General features: G+C 31.6%; 1 protein-coding gene across 12 annotated transcripts in view; it reads right to left on the bottom strand.

Moving 5' to 3' along the window:
* The window catches only part of MRP (Multidrug-Resistance like Protein 1), a 246,098-nt gene that overhangs the window by 12,284 nt on the left and 217,450 nt on the right, over window positions 1-16,364 (bottom strand). For all 12 annotated transcript variants that reach the window (XM_069839445.1, XM_069839446.1, XM_069839447.1 and 9 more), the window contains exons 23-29: window positions 9,167-9,256; window positions 7,850-7,940; window positions 7,658-7,766; window positions 6,298-6,424; window positions 4,359-4,457; window positions 2,490-2,639; window positions 643-776 (exon numbers count right to left, since the gene is read on the bottom strand). In XM_069839445.1, coding sequence (XP_069695546.1) covers window positions 643-776; window positions 2,490-2,639; window positions 4,359-4,457; window positions 6,298-6,424; window positions 7,658-7,766; window positions 7,850-7,940; window positions 9,167-9,256 — 800 coding nt within the window. The remainder of the gene's footprint in view (window positions 1-642; window positions 777-2,489; window positions 2,640-4,358; window positions 4,458-6,297; window positions 6,425-7,657; window positions 7,767-7,849; window positions 7,941-9,166; window positions 9,257-16,364) is intronic.

Here is a 16,364-nt window from a genome sequence, read left to right as displayed (position 1 = left end):
ACAAAAATGGCGAATGATACTACCCACCTAGACTTTATACAGCCTTCACTTCCTAAGGCATAAGCAATGAGGAGGAGTCACGCCAGAAATAACAGCGACGCGACTATAACATTCACCATTTAGAGGAAATCGTTATGTTTCTATGAAGCATTTGGCAACCTCAAAGCTACTGCAATAACTCTAACAAGCATGGCCTGCATTCGTTATCTTCCCCTCCCCCTCTGCTGTATTCAGTCAGTGATGCGTAACAGTGCATTGTAAGATTTATTTTAATTATTTTCGCAATTATTCAATTTAAATTCATGGCTAAAAGATTTAATTTGCAAAAAAAAACTTCAAGACATTAACTTATTTATATCTATCTGCTTGTATAGCAATCAGCCATTTCTCTCGGGCCATTACCACAACAGAGCACTGCAAACATTGGGCAAAGACTATTTTTTTCCTGCTTAACGGTGCTTCATCGAAGGAAAAGTGTAATAAAAGTTTTGTTATATTTAACATGTAAAATGACTTCTTAAATTTTGGTGCACTGGCCCCCTTCCATTGCGTATATTTATTTAAATTTAAACACTACAAGAATAAACAGTATATCAACACTCGATTGAAATTAAATTGTCAGAATAATTATGAATGACTTACCGCAAAGCATGGAGACCAAGTCGAGATATATCCACTCCGTCAATGAGAATTTGTCCACCTGCTGGCTCAATAATACGAAACAAACCTAATGTAAGAGATGATTTTCCAGCTCCTGTTCGGCCAACAATGCCAACCTGTAACAAAGAATTAGTAAAAAAACTTTCTGTTTTGGAATTGATATTTTATATTATAAATTATCAGTATATTAGACAAATTAACTCCAACATTAAATCATATTCATAAAACTACATATGTTCACCCACCTAAATATTTTTATATAGCCTACATCTTGTATATTGTAAATTAATAAATATAGTAAAACTTCTTTTATACATTTCACACTTATCCATTTTTTCTCATGTCCTGACAAAATTTATATATTTACCATGTTAATTTATTTTGGTATAAATTGTTCGTTTATTTGTTCTTTTACTTATGTGATCGTATTTTAAACTCCGGAAGACACAAAACATCATTTATATGTTTTAAATAAATTTTGCTCGAAATTACGTTTGCTGTGAAAATTTAAGTAGTCGAAATTATAGTATGTGTTCACTGTTAAATGAAGCACACTTCGAAATTCGTGAAAATTCTAAGCTGCTCATACTTACCTCAAACAATCTTGTGTTCTTTAATGATGTTGTTACTGCTTTAGAAACAGTGAAATTTTTCGTAAACATCATGTTGTAATTGAACAAATTATAGAAGAGTATGGTATATTCCTTAAGAGCAAGCAATCCAAAGTAACTGCATTTTTTGTGAAATAATCCACGTTATTAAAATGACGATCACATGGTGAGAAGAAAAGTCAATTTCGTAAAATTTTCTGGACTGGAGTTTGAAATGCAATATATCAGCCAACTTTGGCCCTAAGAAGCTAAGATTTCCGACAAATAATCATTCTTCAAGAATATGTGTTATAAAATGGAGTAGTACTATGTTATAGACTAAAGATGATTTAAATATGAAGTTCTAAATTTCTCTTGCAAAAATTTTACTAAATTAAGTAAACTCGTTCTGTTCAAATGCCATTTCAAATGTTAGTAAATGTCACTTCAATTATACATTTTTCTCACTAGCATTTTTTTTTTCAGACACTCATAAAACATAAAGAGAAGTTTTATTGTATTTGATTGTATGAAGAACATTCTACAAACACACAATTTCAGCTACATATTTCAGCAATAATGTGCTAATTCACAAATAAACTTTAAATATTTTGTTAATGAAATTAACACAGAATATAAGTGATGTCTATTGATAAAGGTTTTTTTAGTAGGTTATTTTACGATGCTTTATCAAGAGCTTAGGTTATTTAGCGTCTGAATGAGATGAAGGTGATAATGCCAGTGAAATGAGTCCGGGGTCCAACACCGAAAGTTACCCAGCATTTGCTCATATTGGGTTGAGGGAAAACCCCGGAAAAAACCTCAACCGCGTAACTTGCCCCAACCGGGAATCGAACCCGGGCCATCTGGTTTCACGGCTAGATGCGCTAACCGTTACTCCACAGATGTGGACTTTGATAAAGGTACTCAAAATTTCTAAGACATGTGTGGCAGGTCACTTATCTCCTACCCTTATGATTTATTGTATATAGTTTTTAGAAATTTTTAAGGCATCTGAACAAAAATACTGTAGCATAACACATAGCATACCAAACACATCAACAATTAATGTAGTAGAAACACACACCAAGACGAAATACATAATAGAACTTAGTAGGTTCTGTTACCTAATAATAAGTTCTAGCCTACATGTTATTCTGATCAGTTCTGTTGGTGTTACTCATGTCTAATGCAAAGAGGTATGAATGTAATTTATATACAGCACCAACAAAAACCTACCTTTTCACCTCCTTTCACAGTAAATGAGATGCCACGCAAGACAAGATCAAGTCCTTCCCTGTAGCGGACCTGGTAATCTTTGAATTCTACCTGTCCCTTCTCAGGCCAGGTACCAGCTGGCTGATTAGTTGGAATTTCCCACGGTGCTTCCTGGAACAAAATCATAAGTAATGATACAAAATTCCTTCAACAATTTTATTGAAAGGTACATTTTATGAATGGTTTCACAGAATATCTATAAAAAAAAATAGCAAAGTACTGTAGATAAACTTTCAAAAAGAAAAGGAAAATTATATGGCCAGTTCCACTATCACTCATAAGATTTTGTTCCATGAATGTCAAATGAACTGTCAAATTACTTATGTGTCTTGTTACAATAAGATCTGGTTCATAAATATTTACAAACAGAATCAGTCTGAAAATCCTTCAGTTCCTGTATGAAGACTTGTGGGAACCATGCATCCTTCGTAGAAGTAAAGGTTATGATAAAGAAGTGTCCTAACTGGTCAGTCATAATCAAGATCACCCGCATATAAAATATAATACATTTCTTGAAATAAGTGCTTAATTTTTAGTACTTAATAACTATAACTGAAAATGAGCTTGACAGAAAATGACGAAAAAGAATATATAAAAAAGGATCTAATTTCAAACCAGCAAGAAGGTATTAATTAATTTAAAACAGAAGAAATAATGGAAAATGTTACCACATTTTCTCATTTATCCCATCACATAATATATACATCCCAATTTTTGACAGTGATGTGTTTGTTGGGGAGGGAGGGGATACCTACATAATATATGTGTTATATTTTCAATTGCTACCTGTGGTAGCGTACATTTATAATATTGGATGCACTTGTCATGTTTATTAAAACAAAGAATTAATTTATTACGATTCGTTCTTTTTTAAAATGCAAAAATGGATTGTAATTGGTTCTTTTCTGCTTTATTTGTATTCAGTTTTAGGTTATACTGTGCTATACATTTTTTATTCATTTCGTGTGTTATGTACTTTATATTATTACTACTTGTAAGTGTTCGATATATCAATGTTCTCAAAGTCGTACAATAGATCATTTTCAATATTACTTGAATGTCCAATATCGAAACCAGCTATGAGTATCACGTGGGATATCAGGCAATTATGATTTTTTTCCCCTAAAAATTTTCCTCCGATATAATATGCATCCTTGATTTTTAATCCAGAAATTATGGAAAAAAAAAATGCGCCTATTATGTGAGCAAAGTAATGTCATAAAATAACAATGTGAAATGCATCTGTTGCACGCAACGAAAGTCAACACCTGTCGTGAACTAGTCAGAGACCCATTTATATAGCTATGATATGAATTAATAAGTGCAACCCATTTATATAGCTTATTATAGTTTTTGTAGGAATTTGTAAAGAATTTTTAACATAACTTGGATACAATTGCGTGATGTAAGTTTGTCAATATGCAGTAAATCATAACTACTTCTTTCTGGTAAAGGATATTCAGATCATATATTTTATAGACAGTCCCTTTGAAACAGCTCACTATAAAAAAAACTGTCATTCTTCTATAAAAATTTATGAAATTTGTACAAGAGGTTAGAAAAACACACTTTACCTTCAATGTCAAAGATTAGAAATTGAAAATATGCTCTTCAAAAATCATTAAACGTTTGACGTTCACCACACTGGCTTCATCATGGTTGCCAAAACCTACCAATGATGTTAAGACTATATTTTTCATATTTAAACTAATATCAATTTAAGATAACAATGATTCATCAAGTTTTAAATACAGTAAAATTGCAAGCACCTGGAAATCGTAATTTAGGAAGAATATCACGGATATTTATAAAGCATAGACAGAACTGTACCTGCTTTGTTTCTCCGTATTCTTTTATCCTTTCCACAGCCACTATATTTGTCTCCACATCTGAGGTCATTCTCACCAACCAGTTGAGTGTTTGTGTGATCTGAAATTATAAAGATTTCTATTCTGAGAGTCCCTTATATGGGCAAATTTTTTTTTCACACATCAACAAACGCATAACCCCTAATTTTATTTTATATGACTGCAATTTCTCTTGTATAAAATTTAAACTTAATTGCATGTCTTTAACCCGTGTCGACTTTGCATTGAAATTTTCATTTCACATAAATTTATTGATGATTAGTGAGCAAATCAATCTGTACCAAATATAATAATTTTTTTTATAAATATTATAAGAGTTCGAACATTGCATGTTACAAAATCACTGAGGGTACTCCCTCTCTGTTATTTGCAGTCTGGAAAAAGTTGCCGATGGTCTTGGACACAGCACAACAAATTTAATTCTTTCTGCTCATCTGCAATTAATATTCCTGAAGTCTTCCATTAATTTAACAGCTCGTTCTGAAGTGCCATTCACTGCTTTTAAAGTTTGAACTCTTTCGTTAGCATTTACAAATGAAATATTTTGTCCGCATGTAGAATGACATTCCTCCAAAAAGTCAGAATTTATTTTTAGACGAGATAACAAATTTCTGCTTTTCTTAGATACGAAGTCAGCAATAGTTCTCTCTAAAAATCACACTAAAAGTTAATATTCATATAAAACATCTAATTAAAAATGAAATAAAATACCTTACAAACAAATAATTCACTCATCAAGCAATATGTCATCCATTTCACCACATCTCTCATTATTCAAATTTCCCGCCATCCTTATCTTTGTTGGCACATCATCATCATCATCATCATCAAATAGAGATAAAATAGACACTTTCTCTGACAGGTACTGTAAGTGATAACTGAATTTCTTCAAAACTGCCTTAAAAATAGTTTGATCCTTCATCTCGTATTTCCTTACTAACTTTAAAAACATTGAATCTTGATTTGTGGCTTTTACAGCTGACTGACACATAAGCCAAGGTTTAAGATAAACTTTTACTATGAACAAACAAATTTCTCTTAATGTTTGGTGATCTTTGTCGGACAGTCAAAGTTCAGATCTCAGCAAAACCAATGCTCTTGCCATCAACCAGGCTTGGTGCATTGCATCTGGCAGACAGATTGAGTTTCTTCTACAAATCTTCTCCCAAAAATACAATGGATAACTCAATTAGCTGATGATAATCACATATTAAAACTATATTTAACAATTCATTTCGGGGAAATTCTAGAATTTAATTTCACTTTCATTGAAGTTGATTTGTATGAATCTCTGGTCATTGTAAAAGTCTTAGCATTTATATTTTTCCAGCTTTCTCGGTTTTTTTTTTTAACTGAATATCAGGACTGTTTGTAATCTGTGGTATTTTATTTTCAAATGCACTACATAAAACTTGTTCGTAAGTGTGATGTGGCCAGTATTTGAAGCAGTTGTGTCACAACAAAGGATTTGAACTTTATCTTCTAATTTGCATTCCTTTAATGGATTAAAAACTGTATTTGCCTGTTCCTTACCGAAAGAGCTTAATAATTTTCGAATGCCAATTAACCGTTGACCAGTGTTTAAACTGTTGACTTGCATCTTAAGTCGTACATATGCAATAAAAAAATCGCGTCAAAGAGAAAATACACCAGACATTATGCAAAGAGCGAGAAGATAAACTAGATTATATTATTACTACCGGTACTACTACTATTCTATTGGTCACAGCTTCATAGGTTTAAAAAAAAGATATAAGATACATTATACGAAATAAAACGTTTCTTATAAGTTGTATTAATGTGTAAGTTAAAGTACTGTTAAACATTGCTAAGCATTATTTCTACAAATGAATTCTTACTGCAGCTTAAAAATAATTGTTCGAATTAATTATGAGCTGTACCTGTAATGCATAGCTGATACTCAGACCAACGAGACCAGGGCTCAAGGTGTCCCTACCCAGAACAGCAAACAACGAAGCAAAGAATATGATAAGATTGCCCACCATTTCCAATCTTACAGCCAGCCATCTGTGAATACACAAATTCAACATGTAGGCAAATTCAACAATTCAAATTGAAAAATCATCTCGCACAACAAAATGACTGTTTATTTTTAATTAGGAAGTGTATGTAAATTTTTCATATATACATAACTAAGAAAAAAATATGTAACCATTTCCGTCAGTTTAATTTAATTCTCTTCATTGGTTAATATAAGAATAAAGCAAAACAAACAAGAGTGTAGCCGTGAAAAAATTATACATTTAATTTATGTGCACTTTATATTATACAGAATGAACGGTAAGTACAGTAAAACCCCTCTAAACCGAACTTCGGTTAACCAAAATTTATCACAAACAAACAAACAAACAAATAAATAAATAAATAAATAAATAAAATAAAATAAAATAAGTAAATAAAAAAAAAATAAACTAAAAAAAAATTAAAATATCTGTTTTGTTTATCCCTGCAAAATTTCGATCATCCCCTGAAGCATCGCTACAAATTTATGTATCAATGTCCTCACCTCTATCCCCCAAACACTTGTTTTGTATAGTAACCAGGCGCGGCCAGTCCTGTTAAGTGAGAAGTTCTTTTGCCCCCCTTCACCCACCTATCCGGGAATTACAGTTTATGCTATATGCATTCGAGGTAAGTTTTCAATTTGTCATTCATTTTAGTTACAAGAGTGCAATGTCGAGTAAAATGATTATAGGATGTAAAACTGATGTGCAATTACAACTTTAGACTCATTGAATTTTGTTTATAATTTACATGATCTCTTTTCCTTCCCACTTTTACCGAAAATATTTCTCACTGATTATCAGAAAAATCACGTTATCACCCCCTTTATTTCGGATAAATGAGGTTGTACTGTAATGTCATTAATTTCAAGAGGTTATTCTTTGAGACATTTTGAACAAGAAAGTTTAATACAATTTTGCTCGTTTTTGATTCCTTTTCAAGATAAAACAGTTTTATATGAAACATTTTATAGCGTGTTTTGGGAAAACCATTGATTTAATTCCCAATATGCTCAGTCAATTTAAGAGAGCAGTGTATTATGATGATAAATGCTTCAAAGAATTCTAGTTTTGATCTTTAAATTTGCAGAAATTTGATTTGTAACTTTTCGTTCTGCAAAGATTTTTACACAATACAAAATAGAGCAAACCCATTCAAAACAGAACATAGACCTTGATATCATTATCCTTCTTACAATCCAAGTACTTAAGTATCAGTTACGAAAATTCAACTCACCTGTTCGCAATGACACTAGGATAATAGCAGACCTGGTTGAAGTCTACTCTGTTCTCTGATTCTCGTATAAACCTCTGCTGCACATTATAAGCTCGAATTGTTTGTGCTCCTGCAACGTAAAACATTATGAACATATTGAAGTTGACTTATTTATTATTATTGAGTGAATGTATATCGGAAATAATAGTTTACCTGTGATACTTTCTCCAAAATGTGAGTAAATAGGAGATCTTGAGACTGACTCTAACCTCTTTAATTGACGTGATGTTGCAACGTAAAATCTCTGTAAAAATAATATAATGAAACAATATTTAGTTTTCACCACCTCAAGAAAGTATTTTTTTCATTTAACATCATTTAACAAAAGTAATTACAACATATACTTATTCATAAAAGAACAGAGAAACAGCAGGAGAGTTCTCAACAAACTATTTAAATAAGAGTGAAGAATTTAGAGCTGAATTAAAAAAAATTGACTTCCATTTTCTTTTTACAAAACTCTCATTAATTAGGGAACCCACACAACTCGGTATTATAAAAAATATTGTAAGAATATAATGTCCCCTTCTGAACTGACAGATCACATTACATGATGAAAGAGCTTATGTTTGTTATTGCACACCAATTGTAATTGTAATTTCACAATTTCTTCCAAAATGGGGAACATGCACTATACTAGTCTTCAGGGCAAGAAACTATTGGTATTTCTATGTACAGATCCTTGTTGCTAAATTCTCAACCCTTCAGAATCAGATAAATACTGTTGGAGTAATGTAACCTGTGATGTCATGAAGCAACGTAACATTTTAATCAGGAAAGACAAGTTTTGTATGGTAAATTTTGAAATATATATTCATAACATGTATTTATATCTGATTGATTTTTTTTATTGGGTTATTTTACGACGCTGTATCAACATCTAGGTTATTTAGCGTCTGAATGAAATGAAGGTGATAATGCCGGTGAAATGAGTCCGGGGTCCAGCACCGAAAGTTACCCAGCATTTGCTCGTATTGGGTTGAGGGAAAACCGCGGAAAAAACCTCAACAAGGTAACTTGCCCCGACCGGTATTCGAACCCGGGCCACCTGGTTTCGCGGCCAGACGTGCTGACCGTCTCTGATTGAGATTCTGGCTGATTGTACATCTGTTATCAGGCAGTACATCTCACTTGACGATATATGTCAGAGGAAAAACAATTTATTGTTTGTATACATCTGAAATGTGATTACTGTAATATATAACTAGTCAGTGATGTATGCAATGGAGGGGGAAAGGAACTGGCTACCCTACCACATTATCTCCTGGCTTAGGGCTTAGTTGCCTCATGAGTGATGTCTTATGGTGTCACTTATGAGGTTCAGACCTGTCTTCGGACAGTTGACTAAACAACAACAAATTATAAGCCTATTTCCCATTTTCGGTAGAAAATAAAATTCAAGCATGTTTTTCATTATCCTACTTTAAATACCATAATACTTCCCATTATGTTGCTTATTTTAAGTCATACCTGAATGAAGTAATAAATGATGCCAATAGGAATAATCACAGATACGAAGATGGGAGTGCTGTAACTGATAACCACAAGAGTGGCGATAACCTGCAAGTTGACATAATTATGATCAGTAATAATAAATAACAATGCAATTTAATAAGAATGTTGATATGAACTGATATGAAATTTCATTAAAGATATTTGTACTAGAACATTTCAATTTACACTGCGAGCTTTGTAATTTCCTTTGTAATTGAATTAAATTAATAAGGCTGCAGGTAAATATAAATTTAAAGTATTTTAGATTATTAATTATTTCAGTCATAATCTTTAATGTAAAAGACCGAAATATTTTATACAAAATTAAAATGCATAATGTAAACAAAAATGTCTGTGATAATATTAAAATAAAACTACAGTAATACTTATCCTGAAATATATTCCAAGTGACAGATGTACCTCTAATACGCAGTAGGTACAAAGTCATTTCTGGATTATAACATAATGCAATCACAATATTCAATTACTTCTCAAACTAGAGCAATGAACTGATTATAAGTATGCAACTTTGCATTATGTTATGTTTGCACCTGTTTCAAAACAATCCTTTCACCAACAATTTATTACATATATTTAAAACTGTTGTAAAGAGGGAAAATAAAGATGGAATTGGGGGCAAAAGGTAATGGAAATAAGTATACTGGAATTAAAATTAGTAGCGACAAATGGAAGCAAAACCTTGATGGAGAAGCAAAGACAAATTGCACAACTATATAGGCAAAACTACAAAAAAGTGCTCAAACTAAAAATGCGTTATAAACTACAGATGGTTTTCTACAAAAAATTTCAAAAGTGCTACACATCACATTGGACAAACACACACAAGCAAGAAGTGATAACTGAAACACTACTTGTATGTGCAGAAACATGAAAAACGAAAACTGCAAACTTCACAATTCAAATTAAATAAGAAAGGGTGAATGGAAAATAAAAAGAACAGCAGGTAGTTTTATTTCACTCACCTCCATGCTTAAATATTGCATGTCTCTAATAAACAAGTAAATAAAATGATTTGCTTCATAACAGGGAGTTCATTAATATCTGCAAAACTTAAATTACATACATTAACGATAAAGTTTTCCACTAACTGCGAAATGTGTGAAGTATAGTAAAATTAAGAAAGATAAATACACCCTTTCTACAACTGTCCAAAATTTTAATAATTATCTGACATAAAAAAAATAACTTAAAATTTATCCCTTTTATTAGCAGAAACGAAAATCTCTCTTTTTCCTATACATCCAAATATAATACTGGCTTTTTTCTCTGTTCTCACGTTCTTTAAGATATTTTGTCTAAAATTCTACTTATTCATATCTAACATGACAAATGACTAATTTGCAAAATATATTTCAAAGACTAATTCAGTGATTTCAAGTTCCAAATACAGAGCAATCATTTAAACTAAAGTATAAGACACGTAGACATAAAAAAAAGAAAATTCCTACCATGTATTTCTTAAAACTTACATATTTCCTCACAAGTTTTGTTCAACTTCATATTTCTAATTTAATCACTATTATCTTGATTTAACCTCGTATTTACGTAATTTATTTCTGTTTGTAAAAAAGTTATTTGAAGATTCAAACACATAATAATTCTACTATCGAAATCCTATTTATTAGAAGAAAATAAAATCTTTTGAAAGGTTAAAACAATATTCTCAAAACGTACTTCAATCTATTAAAAATCTATTCAAACAAAACGTAAACGAAACATAAAAAGAAAACTTCAGTAAACTTGTGTTCTTTTTTTATGAATTTTATATAAGTTATACTGATTTGTTTCCTAACACTGGTTTATAACATCTCTAGCTTTATCCATTTATTATTTGAATCTCTCTGTTTGTTTTAACTTAAAAGAGGTGTAGATATTATTAATTTTAATCGTGTGCTTTAGACTAGATTTTCCGTTACAAATGCAGAGCAATATATTAGCAAGCAAAGAATTCTCTCTGCAATAAACATGTACTTACCAAGCATGAAAATTCTTTCACAAAAATATGATGACATGCCTTTATAATTTATATGCAGTGCTGATCAGTGACTACAAGAAAAAGTACCACATACTGAAAATGGTATGAACAAACAAGATCATGCATATGGAAACAAACGGAACCTAACAGCTTCTGAGAATAATCAATGACGAAAGGAGAAATGTCTTGGTCTTTTGGACTAAACAAACTATCAGTGATACAAAAGACGATGGTCACTAGACAATTCCCATTACAAAAACAGACTTTTCAACAGGTGGAAACGAAGTATCACAAAAGCAGTTCCATCTCAAAGACAAAACTATAAAGAAGTACGGAATATTCAACAATAATGGATATCACATATTAAATATAGTACTTTCGTACAAACATTCTTACAAAAACCAATAATGCTGCTCTATATGTATTCAAATAATAATGCCTACTTATAATGTTCTACAAACTCATTTATGCTACAGGAAATTATTTGGCAGTTCATATATAAACACTGAAAATATTATTCTAACAAGTGTAAGAACGTAAAACTAAACTATAGATATTAATCAGATGAATTAATCACTGTACTTTATAGGGTACTGTATACCTTGTAAGTCTTTGCAGTTGTTGAATTTCAGATTACTATATACAGGGTGATTCAAAACCACTGTGACAAACTCTGAGGGGTGATAGATCTAACAATAAGGAATTCTTTTTGTTAAACAATCTATGTCTTTTGACGCGTCGTTTCGAAATTACTATTGAAAATGTTTTTGCGCGGGCATATGTCAATGTATGCGAATGTGTGCACCCCTGTTTGTTTGTTGAGATGTTTGTAAGAGACGAGAAGGGTTGTTGTTGTTTGTTTACATTTAATGTTCAATATCTTTTCCTTTCAGTTCAGTTTAATCATCAATTGAGAATGGATGTCTACACTTTTCCTGAGTTAGCCGACATGGTAATGTGTTATAGGGAGGCTTGTGGAATCGGAAGAAGAGCTCTCCACATGTACCAACAACTGTTTCAAAACAGAAATCACCCTCTCCACACAATGTTTGCTCGACTTTATTGAACATTAAACATAAACAAACAAGAACAACCCTTCTTGTCTCTTACAAACATCTCAACAAACAAACAAACAAACAAACAAACAAACAAACAAACAGAGGTACACACATTTGCATACACTGACGTATGCCCATGCAAAAACATTTTCAACGGTAACTTCAAAATGACGTGTCGAAAGACATAGATTGTTTAACAAAAAGGGTTCCTTATTGTTAGATCTATCATCCTTCAGAGTTTGTCGCAGAGGTTTTGAATCACCCTGTATATATTTAATGTCGAAGTAATGGAAATGTCCAAAACAACAAATTTTTAGACAGTGTTCATTTATCATATAATTTTAGGTTTTATATAATTAATTTCATTGCAATGACATTTCACTATACAATAGCATAAGAGTTAATACACTGGACACATAATATGCTCTATATTTCAGTTACCGTAAAATGGGGTGAATAGAGACGAATTTTTACTATTTTTTATTTCTTTGTGTCAAAGATTAAATATAATAATAAGTGTGTTTCTGTTTTTATTCATAACGAGTGAACAAATACACATCTTATTATATTTACTCTTTCATACAAAGAAATAAAAAATAGTAACAATTCGTCCCTATTCATCCTGTTTTACGTTATTATTTAGGAAAATTCTATTATTTTTTCAAGGTAACAATTGCTACTTCTTCCAGATACAATGCAGTCCATTGTCTAACTGTTCCCAACTGTTGTTCTACTTAGTTTCCTACTTTGTTCGTCAGACCTCTCTGCTGTCTCACAAGCAAAATACATATATGTATCGTCTTTCTTATAAGAGAGAAGTATCTTATGGAATCCAAACACAGATGAAAATACTTCAAGATGATCCAATTTACAGTTACATATTGCATATGATTTTACATATAAATTCATCTGATTAATATTCTTGTTTACATCTCCTATGCACACAATTACATGCAAAGAAGAGGACAGTTTTCTATTTACTTTCTACTGACTTAATCACACACTGCTCAGGCTATGTGATTATCAATAATATTTTTTTTTCATGTTGAGAGATGTGATCTGACAGGTTTTCAGTAATATTTCATAAACATCTGATAATTATATACTACATAATACATTCTAATCCATCCTCTATCCAAATTGTGCAAGTTTCTGTCTTTAACATTATCCTCATTCAATTATGTTTACATCCTAGAAATCAAGATTGCAACATATGTAAAGAAATTGTGACATAAAAACATACAGAATATAGTTACTGATGAACTATTAAGTTACTTAAATTAAATAAATAACGACTTTATTGTGTTAACATTTTGAAGTATACTTTTAAGTTACCTGATTGACTATTTCGATGTTACTTTCATCATCTTCTGAATCTCAGCCATTCAGGATTAAGATGATGATGGAAATAACATCGAAACTAGTCCATCAGCTAACATAAAATCATACTTTAAAATGTTAACACAGTGAAGTCATTATTTTAATTAAATAACTTAATAGTTCGTGATTATATAAGTGTTAAAAGAGTGTATACAAGAATGAAGAATACATTTCCTGTTATGCCCGACTGATGAAGTATTATTATTAAAGGTACAAAATAACATAATAGTGAATGTACTACTAAATTCGGGCACTACTAAATGGATATGAATGGTTGCTAATTACCAGAAAAAAAGTTCTCATATGTACACTCAGTAGTTGTTATGTGTTTAACATTGGAAACCAGTCAGTCGACTCATCCATGGTGATCATGTGGTTACAGTGCTTGCCATGAGATCCAAATTCACAGGTTCAAACATACTCAATGGCTGTTTTTAACAGATTTGTCTCGACTGCAACCTACTTTCAATTTGTGTATACCTCATTCATATACGTGACCAGGTACCATTACACAGAGAAGACAGTGGACTTGAGAGATTATAAAGCAACATATTCCCACTTCCTGTATATATTTTTTAATTTTTTTTATTAGGTTATTTCACGACGCTTTATCAACATCTCAGGTTATTTAGCATCTGAATGAGATGAAGGTAATAATGCCGGTGAAATGAGTCCAGGATCCAGCACAGAAAGTTACCCAGCATTTGCTCATATTGATTGGGTTGAGGGAAAACCCCGGAAAAAACCTCAACCAGGTAACTTGCCCCAACCAGGAATCGAACCCGGGCCACCTGGCTTCGCAGCCAGACATGCTAGCCGTTACTCCACAGGTGTGGCTTCCTGTATAAGATGTTTTATAACCTTTGTCGACAATGGAGTAATGCGAAGTCTGAACATAGAATTTTGTCTTCATTCATTCTTCTTCATGAACAAATACATTACATTTTTTATATTAAGTAAATCTACTAGACCGAGATCAATGACTTTACTTCATCCAATGGAAGCTGCACTTTTTGTCCATCTAAAATCCATTGTCTTCACCTGAAACTGAATCTATGTGCCTTGGGTGCAAAGGCAAGCATGGTAAGAGAGAATGACTAGAGTTGGAATGCCAATTCTTAACATTAAATCATCAAGACCATTATTCTTTAGAAGCAATGTAATGATCGACAATGACAACGAAAGCAGAGAGCACAAGAAAGGGACCAAACCTCTCAAAATGAATATTTATACCACAGAACTGTATGAAAATCGAAATGACATTTAATGTAATTTCCGAAGTTGATCAAATGATGTAATACAATAAATTAAACTGGTGCATGCCAAATAAAATGCGTAATTAAATTAATAATGAAAAACTAAAAGTAAAATATTATAAATATCGTACCTAACAATTATACCTCATGAGCTAGAACACAATTATTTCTCAAATTCTTATTTTGTATTCCTTTATCAACCAATTGAACATAATGCATTATGTTAATAACCCTACATATTTAAATATGTATGCAACTGATTGAAGTACGCTTTTTTCTTCTTAGCTGCTCATTGGTTTGCTGTACAAGTAAAATGAGCAGCTACAGAGGAAGAAAAACTACTATATAGATATAACATTTTCTGCTTTACACTGTAAGAAATTTCTAATCTTTCCAGGAATTCTCATGATTGTAGGAACACTGGAAATTTCTGACATTACAAAGAGTGTCAAATTATCAGTGTTAAACATTTTATCCAGATATAAAAGTTATGATGTTCATCTCGAATTTATTTAAATGAAAGAAACTTTTGAGGAATGGATAGTGGACCTAAAAACAAGCAAAATGTTCATGTAAATACCGGTATACAATCAATTTCGCTTTGTTTTTAATTACAGGTACTTTTTAGTTCATACATGTTTGTTTATTACAACTTTATTTTTACATTTTTGTGTCTACTATTGAGTTCCAATACAGATTTCTAAGAGCTGCATCATAAATTGTCTTACTCTCACCCATTTTCCAGGTCTCTGTTAACATTCTTCAACACACAGGAGAAGAATTTCAATATTCTCAATAGGCATTGAATACACAATTGCTTTCAAATATCCCCATAAATAAAAGTCAATATGGTGCCATTTTGAGCACTAACTGTAGAATTATGCATGCTTTGTAAACGAAGATGTAAAAATAAAGTAGTAATAAACAAATTTGTATACACTTGTAATTAAAACAAAAACAAAGCAAAACTTACCATACATTTAATGAACTCTTTTAATTGTTTTTAAGTCCTCTATCCATTAGCCAAAGACTTCCCACATATTACTTAACATGCTGCATACATATTACTTAACACGTTACATATACAGTTTTTATACACTGTTCCACTGATGCCAGGGATCCCACTTAGATGGCACCAATGCATCACTGTTAGGCAGACGGTTGAATGAACTTGTACAGTAGTGGCAAAATAAAAAAAAAACCGAACTGACCCTTATAGCTGATTTCAGAGCCTTGTTCACTCCAGAGCATGACAGACTGGTAACTAAGAATTTCGTGGTTCGAATCCTGCCTGGGAAGAAAACTTTTTTTGTTCCTTATTCAAATTTATTCCCAATACTTTTCGATTGCTGGTAAAATTCATGTTCTGGGAATAATAAGTTAATTAAGTAGTAAAATATCGCTGCAATCGAAAAGTGTTGGGAATAAATTTGAATAAGGAACAAAAAAAAGTTTCCTTCCCAGGCAGGATTCGAACCACTAAA

This window comes from Periplaneta americana, chromosome 11 (assembly GCF_040183065.1).
Source record: "Periplaneta americana isolate PAMFEO1 chromosome 11, P.americana_PAMFEO1_priV1, whole genome shotgun sequence".
In the NCBI taxonomy this organism is placed as follows: domain Eukaryota; kingdom Metazoa; phylum Arthropoda; class Insecta; order Blattodea; family Blattidae; genus Periplaneta; species Periplaneta americana.
This window is presented reverse-complemented; position numbering and strand designations above follow the sequence as displayed.